Here is an 8,577-nt window from a genome sequence, read left to right on the forward strand (position 1 = left end):
AATTTCATTTAAAATAAGTGATTTGTAAAACATTTGTAGTAAAACATCATCCGATCATATCATTTCATAAATTATATCTCGTGTCTGAAAAACCAAATCATAAAAATAATAATAATGTCAGAGTACAATCCCAGAACATCTCATCATGCGGAAAAAACCAATGCGTGTGTGTATGATGTGCAGCTACAGCGCCAGCTCCTTCCCCTTCGCTGAAGAGGTACCTGAAACAAAACTGTAAACTGTAAGCACGATGCTTAGTGAGTTCCCCCATCGTACCACATACCATACAATCACATAACATACAGATACTGTCAGGCATATCTGGGTGCTGACCTCCCCTTCGGTCCTTTCGACCGGATACTGCCTAGCATATCTGGGTGCTGGCCTCCCCTTCGGTCCTTTCGATCGGATACTGCCTAGCATATCTGGGTGCTGGCCTCCCCTTCGGTCCTTTCGACCGGATACTACCTAGCATATCTGGGTGCTGGCCTCCCCTTCGGTCCTTTCGACCGGATACTGGGGACTATTTCACCCCCTTACTACTACCACATAACATATATCACATAATCATAATCTGTATAACATGACTGGGTATGACTACCCCTTTCGGCCCTATCGACCGGAAATCCCGGGGACTATCTCCCTGACTGCTACTAGCATATAACATCATATCATACTAGCACATAACATATCAGGTAGTAGCAAACCTAGATGATATCACAAAGACGATCACCCAACATACAACTCCTACTGGTGGGCCGGCATTGTGGCCGTAGACCCACCACTACTGGAAGGTAACTCACCTCATAGCAGCTGCTGATCTGTGCGGGAATTCTCTATCTGCTGCTGCTGCTCCGGAAATCCTCCGGCTATAAATCCCACAAAGCACACAATCAGAGTCTGATATCTACACTTTGGGTAAAATGACCATTTTACCTCTGATCAAGTCAAGTCAAAGTCAAAGTCAACTTCCAGTTGACCTGGCTCGCCGAGTTGGGCCGCCAACTCGTCGAGTCCCTATCCTTCTTTTTGTCCTTATACACGACTCCACTCGTCGAGTTGGGCCGACAACTCGACGAGTTCTTCTCTCATATGAACCTCACATGAAAAACTCATCCGACTCGCCGAGTTGGTGAACAACTCGTCGAGTCCACCTTTATCTGATGAACAAGTTCTGTCCTCGACTCGTCGAGTTGATGAACAACTCGTCGAGTTCTAAGAAGATTGCCTTGGACTCGCCGAGTCCGTTCGTGCACTCGCCGAGTTCCATGAACTTCCAGAACAATGGCTTAGTCCAGAACGTTGGGTCACTCCCCGGGACCTCCCTAAAACCTTTCCACACTTAACTGGGTTCTTGACCCTTAACAGATATGGGGCTCAAAGCCTCGGACTCGCCGAGTCCAAGAACGGACTCGCCGAGTCGGTCATGTCCACACTCTAAATCCTTGATTTCTGATGTACAACCTTTGATCAAAAGATAGATCCAAGCTTATATAATCGATCTAGCACGTAAAGTTACAACCTTTACGTGCTTGCATGGGACTTTGAGCTCAAAAGGTCCTAAAACAAGCTCTTACAATGCATGGGGCCTTCTTTGAGTGCAAAAGCCACTCCTTTCTGCCTTGTAACCCCTCTAAGGAAATAGATCCGAAACATCAACCCCAAACCATGCTTGCAATCATGGTTGGTGACCAAAATGGCTTAGAAAAGCCCTAAAACTCCATGAAATGGGATCTAACAAAAGAACAAGCAAGGTATAGACTTTATACCTTCTGTAGACTGGAAATGATGCTCAAAATCAAATCCTTCTAGCCTCCTCTTGATCCTTCAAGCTTTTCCTTCCTTCCTTGGGTCACAAAGCACCAAAATCACTCCAAATGCCTTAGATTGCTTCAATAACGGCTAGGGTTTGCTATGGGGGTCTTCTGGGAGTAAAAGGGATGAAGGAGGCCGAGTTAAGGTGTTTAAATAGGGTGCAAACCCTCGGGTTAGGGTTTTTTTGTCCAGACAGGGCCTACTCGCCGAGTTCGGGACCCAACTCGCTGAGTCCACAGCTTAAACCCCGCGTCTCAACTCGCTTCTACTCAGCGAGTTGGTCCTTCAACTCGCCGAGTCCAAGGCCAAAATTACAAAACATTTAAAGAATTAAATAAAAGAATACGTACCAAGAACCAGGTGCTACATTTTATCTTTCCGAAACCTCCAACGTTTCACTATTGATACTACTGAAACTACAAAATGAGAAGTCGAATCACGATGGACCAAAATGCTCGTGGGTGAAAGAGAAATTCTCAAGAGAGAATGGTGCACAAAATAAATAGGGAAAACCTCCTATATATAGGCTAGTATGGAGGATGCGCTGCTTTCATACCAAGGCGCAACACGCCTTTGGTAGTTGGCTGGAGTGGCCACCGAAGCTGCCATGTATCCTGGTGGTAAGTTATTATGAATGTGTAAATAAGATTTATCAGTAATTTCAATCATAATATTGATTGATCTACTTACGAGAGAGGTGTCTAGAATGGTCACATTGTCTTGGTTGTTGGATTTTAGAAAAGCTATATGTTGAAATGATCACGCCTTCCAACTTTCTTGCCCGACTGATCCTTATTTGATAGAACTATCGATATTCATTAGAATTAGTGAAAGATCTAGCTTTCATTACCAGATTGTCATAAAGAATAATAAGTTATAGTATTATAGGTTAATACTTGTTAGGCGTGTTACCCGTCTGTTGGATTGTAGTAGGATTATATAGATAATTGTTAATCGTCTGAGTAATTGTCCAAGTGAGTTATCTCATTATACTATGTATTACATTATGTATCCATGTATGTTAGAATATAAGAGCTAGTAGAATAGTCTTTGTATGCATAATGTTAGTAGAGTAAATTGTATAGTCTCTAAGGTGCCTGTATGAATAGAGCCGGATGTGTAGTCTCTATGTGCGCAACTGTTATTGTATTCGTTACAGTTAGAGTAGGGGTTGACGGCGGAACGACGATAGGTCAGGAGCCTATAGACCCAAGTGTTGACGGCGAAATGACAAGTATGTCGTAAGTCTAGATACACATATTATTAGTGGACCGCTGAAAAGTCGTGAGCCAATTGGTGGATCGACGAAAGGTCGTGAGCCATTGTTTGTATGCATGTATATGTATTGTGGTATATGATATTTTGGGGAACTCACAAAACTTCGTGCTTTACCCAGTTGAATATAAATATTTTTCAGGTACTTCATTGATTCGTGAGAAGGCAAGACCCGACTGTACACCCACGTATTCGCAACATGTTTCCGCATAATTATACGATGATATATTTAAATAAATAAAAATAAAAAGTTTTGGTTGAAAATCAGGACGTTACATATTTCCACCTGGACGTTTGTGGGGAAGGGTTTCGAATGTGGGGAAAAGGTGTCGTGTGTAGCTAAGGGTTTCGTATGGTGAAGGGGATAATGTCAGACGATGACCTGGATGGACTTATAGGTAATCAGGCCATCCGGTTAATTAGTCAAAATTACAATAAATTAAAAACAGTGACTTAATTATTAAAAAAAAAACAATGTCAAAATGTTAATAACTTTTATGTCATTTACCTTATATGACTAATTAAAAGTTTAAAACATGTAAATACTCTCATTGATATCGTGGTTCCATAATTCATTTTAAAAATCATTTATCGTATAAGTGGATAAATTTATGAAACTTTTTTGTATGAGCTCATTAAACCCATTTAGATTTCATATGAACTTTAAGTTATACTTATTTGGCTATTTATGATAATATAATTAATATCATTAATCCTCGTTCCATTTTGAAACATGATTGTATAATTCATACCAAAACTATTTGATTGCATAGATTAATGAAGACGTTAAACTTGTATAAAATTTAAAACCTACAAATACAAAGTTGTATAAGATAAAAACTTATATTAAGTATCATATAATAAAACTTAAATATTTATTTATGAAACATTTTTATTAAATATTTATTGACGAGACATGCCTCTTATCGATTATTTTATCATAGAAATAAATTTTCAACTAATCTCGTATTTAGAAATTTTAATACATTTAGAATAAAACATCTATCCTAATAAATAAGAATGATTTTGTCAAATGTTTTATTCTCATTCATTTTGATATTTATCATTTTCTAGATTTTTTCAATTATTTAATATTCACTTGTAATTTTTATAGTTTTTTTATTTTTTATTCAAATGCCACCTATTAAATGTCATCTCATATTAATTAATTTTATTAATAGATTAATTAATGCATATAATAATTTTTTATTTGTGAATTCCTTTTTACATTAATATATTAATTAATGTATATGTATATTAATGCAGAGAGTACATTCTATTTGTAAATTCATATTAATAAATTTTATCAGTATAGATTAATTAATACCAAATTACATGAATGGTCCATGTAGTTTACCATAGGTTATAAACTCAGTCATTACTTATTTTTTTTTTAACATGGTCTTTATGGTTACCAAAACTTAAGTGAATGGTTTTTTGCTCACACAGTTACTTTTGGTCCTCCTAATAAACCCGTGTAATACACGAGTCTCGTCTGTTACAATAAAATAAAAATTACCTTACTAAAAAAAAGACAAAGATGCTTTATATAGGGAAATGTTTTGTGTAAAGGGATACAGAAGAAAGCAGGTGTGTTAAAATGAGAAAAAAACGTGAAAAACTATAAACCTGATTCATTTTGAACTTCTGCTGCACCACTCCCTCGTCCTCTCTCCCCCAAATTCCAAACCAGAAGGTAATTTCATGATTCTTAATTTTTAATTCTAATCATCTTACACCTACGTTTTTGATAATTTATGCTTTGACGATGGAAAAAATGGATCTAATATTTTTCTAAATTATTCTCATGTTTTCGTTTCATTTCTGTCCTTGATAGCACTATTAAACCCTAGTTTCTTCGTCTTTCCCCCTCAGATCTTCGTTCCTTCTTCTTAATTTTGTATCTCTAATTCTGTATTATCAGTTATCAATTATGTGTTTCTGCATGCGCTCTCTGATCTCTGTGTGTCTAGGGTTTTAAAATGATTTGAGGTTTTCTTCTAATGTGTGTTAAATCCGGAGATCGACAGAAACCTAGATGTTATTTATGCTTTGTATCCGAGTCCATTTGAATGTTTCTGTACGATAGTTACTTCTGCAAGTTGTCGTTCAAGTCTGCATTTTACTCGTTTCAGATTTTTGGTTGATTGAAAATTTTGTGAGCTTGGTTGCCCTAATGGAATGAATCTGCAATGCACGTTTTTCTTTTCAGGTAATGATAACTGTGGCTCTCTCTCTTTGTGAAAATTTGAGTTTTTGAATCTCTGTGATTTCCATGGAACAAGCTTTCGGAGCCGATTCTGATTCTGTTCCTGTTCCTGCGGACAAGACTAAGATTTTGATTGTTAAGCCATTAAGATGTCTTGTCCCAATTTTCCCATCACCACAAGACCCTTCTGCACCACCCTCATCTCAGTACGCATCCGTCCCTCCAACGGGCCCCTTTCCACCTGGTGCTGCACCCTTCTTCCCCTTCTTTGCCTCAAACGTATCTCAAAAGCAAGGCAGTGAACCACAACCACCTCATCCTAGGCCTTACACTATCCCATCACCAGTTCCTTTAAATTCCTTTAGAACACCAGGTTCAGATGTTAAAAATGGTGACATAGGGACATCAAAAAAGAGCATCAGGAGTCGCATGTATGTAGATGAGGATGGATATAGTCAGAGTGATGGTTATGATAACAGCTTTGGCAAGGATATGGAAACTGGCAGTGAAGTTGATGACAAAAGAAGAGTAACCCGTAAAAAAGTCAAGAGTACAATTGCTGTGTCTAATTCTGACATTGACATTGACTCCTTTGTTACTCATCTGTTGGAATCTTTCAATCTGTTGGATGTTGATAGCTTCCGTCAATGCGACAGTGACAAGGAGTTGGCTGATCGTGTGCTAATGGTATATAATCTACTCAGGAGAAAAATCACACAACTTGATGACACAAAAGAAGGCATGACAGGGTCAGCAAAACGTCCAGACTTAAGGGCAGGTACTATCTGTATGAGCAAAGGGGCTCGTGCTAATATCAAGAAGAGGGTTGGACCTGTACCTGGTGTTGAAATTGGTGACATTTTCTTTTTTCGTTTTGAAATGTGTTTGGTGGGATTGCATGCTCCAAGTATGGCAGGGATAGATTACATGAGTGTTAAATTCTCTGGAGCTGAAGAGCCTGTAGCTGTGAGTATAGTCTCTGCAGGAGGATATGAAGATGAAGGGGATGATGGTGATGTGTTGATATACAGTGGGCAAGGTGGGGTCTCGAGTAGAGGTAAACCACAAAGTGATCAACTTCTAATAAGGGGTAACCTTGCTCTTGAAAAAAGCTTACACAGGGGTAATGAGGTACGAGTTATTCGTGGTCTTAAAGATTATCAACATACAACTGGGAAAGTTTATGTCTATGATGGACTATACAGAATACACGAATCTTGGATTGAAAAAGGGAAATCTGGTTGCAATGTTTTTAAGTACAAATTGGTTCGAATTGCAGGACAACCTTCAGCATTTACATTATGGAAATCAATTCAACAGTGGAAAGATGTTGGAAATGGTGGTGGTCTTACAAGGGCTGGTGTTATTCTCCCTGACCTTACTTCTGGTGCTGAAAAAGTACCTGTTTCTCTTGTAAACGATGTGGATAACGAAAAGGGTCCCGCTTATTTCACGTATTCACGCAGCCTCAAGTATCGAAATCCCTTCCCTTCAACCCAATCTTTAAGCTGCAGCTGCGCGAATGGATGCCAACCTGGCTATAACTGCCCTTGTATTGAAAAGAATGGAGGGTATATACCCTACACTCCTCTTGGTGTTCTTTTGAGTCACAACACATTGATTCATGAGTGTGGGAGTTCTTGTAGATGCCCTCCTAACTGCAGGAACCGAATTTCACAAGCAGGTTTGAAACTCCGTTTGGAGGTGTTCAAAACAAGGGATAGAGGTTGGGGACTTAGGTCGTGGGACCCAATTCGTTCAGGGGCTTTTATATGTGAATATGCAGGTGTAGTGATTGAAGAAAATGGAATCGATTATGATGATAATTACATTTTTGATGCAACTCGTTCTTTTGATGCTGTGGAAACTAGCCCTAGGGATGAAGCTGCAAAGTTTCCATATCCTTTGGTTATTAGTGCAAAAAATGAGGGGAATGTGGGAAGGTTTATGAACCATAGCTGCTCACCTAATGTGTATTGGCAACCTGTTATTCGTGAAAATCAAGATGAATCGTATTTTCATGTTGGGTTTTATGCGATAAAGCATATTCCTCCTATGCAGGAGTTGACATTTAACTATGGAATTGTACAGGCTGATAAAGGTGGGCCCCGTAGGAAAAATTGTTTGTGTGGGTCGGCGAGGTGCAAAGGGACTTTTTGCTAGTGGTCTACATAAAGTTTGCATGGATTTTGCATACCAAATGGCGCCCTTCTGTAAAAGGTAAGCTATCTATCTTTTTATGGTTTTTGTTCTTTTATTTGCACAATATTTCATGAGAATGAGATGGTTGAAAGAAGGTTAATTAGTAGAATTTAAGATGTATTAGATAATTGTTGATGCAGTTAGTATTGTGAAGTCAGTAGGAAGTAATAATTATGAATTTGTACGGTTAAATGCAAGAAATAGCAATGTAGATTTATGAATTTGTTATTTATATATAGCATGCTATTTTAATTTCTTCCTATTACAACATTGTAGTATGAAAATTATATCCAGCTATAGCAATGTTATCTAAATACACACAGCAATTTTCAGTGCTGTTATTGGGTAGATTTTTTAAACTACAATGCCTAAATAAGAAAGAAAAAGCTGAAAATACAATGTGGTAATAATTAATAAACAAACATTGTGTTGTTATTGGTTTGTATTTAGCCCCACATATCTATCATGGGAGAAACTTCAATAGGGAGATGTTAATAATTTTATGACTGAGAAAGGTGTTGATGTAACTAACGATTTTGTGATTTGTTTATTTGCAGAAGAAGTTGTAGTTTGTAGGTTGGGAAATGAAATGAAATGGATTTTGCTTAGATGGCGCTTATTAAGCATTAGGACCAGATGATGATGGCGCCCAAAATATTTATGTTTGGCGATGGCGATGGCAATGGCAATGGCAATGTAGTAATTTAGTAGTATATGAATATCAAGTTGTGTGTTGGGATTGGGTATGTGTAGCCTTCTTATTATTAAATCATTAGGTGACTTTTAGATTGTCAATCTACTTGTTCTTATTTTTGATAATGTTCCATTATGCAATGTAGATTGTGCTTCTCGAAATGAGTGGTTCTTTGTTATGGTGTTTTGATTAGGGTTGGGTTGTGGAAGAAGATTAGCTTCGTTTTTAAGCAAAACATGATATGACATGTCGTATTGTTTCTGAGTTGATTTGGACTCAAACTAGGACTAAGACTAAATATAAGGCACACTCTAGATCTTCTGAATATGTCCCTTTTATTTTCATCATCGAAAATAGTCATAAAAGCTTGTTTAGTTATGTA

The 8,577-nt window shown here is 37.8% G+C and overlaps 1 protein-coding gene across 2 annotated transcripts; it reads left to right on the plus strand.

The window, feature by feature from the left end:
• Positions 1-4,655: 4,655 nt before the first annotated feature.
• Positions 4,656-8,356, plus strand: LOC145136730 (histone-lysine N-methyltransferase, H3 lysine-9 specific SUVH1-like). 2 transcript variants are annotated; one of them, XM_079070836.1, is made up of 3 exons: positions 4,656-4,786; positions 5,303-7,519; positions 8,059-8,356. In XM_079070836.1, the coding sequence occupies exon 2, from the start codon at positions 5,366-5,368 to the stop codon at positions 7,460-7,462; it is 2,097 nt and encodes a 698-aa protein (XP_078926962.1). In that variant the 5' UTR covers positions 4,656-4,786; positions 5,303-5,365; the 3' UTR covers positions 7,463-7,519; positions 8,059-8,356. The 2 variants fall into 2 exon arrangements, with proteins under 2 accessions (XP_078926962.1, XP_078926963.1); XM_079070837.1 differs by having other exon boundaries at positions 4,669-4,786; positions 5,226-7,519.
• Positions 8,357-8,577: the final 221 nt, after the last annotated feature.

This window comes from Lactuca virosa, chromosome 9 (genome assembly GCF_052849685.1).
Source record: "Lactuca virosa cultivar CGN04683 chromosome 9, Lactuca_virosa_CGN04683_v6, whole genome shotgun sequence".
NCBI lineage: Eukaryota > Viridiplantae > Streptophyta > Magnoliopsida > Asterales > Asteraceae > Lactuca > Lactuca virosa.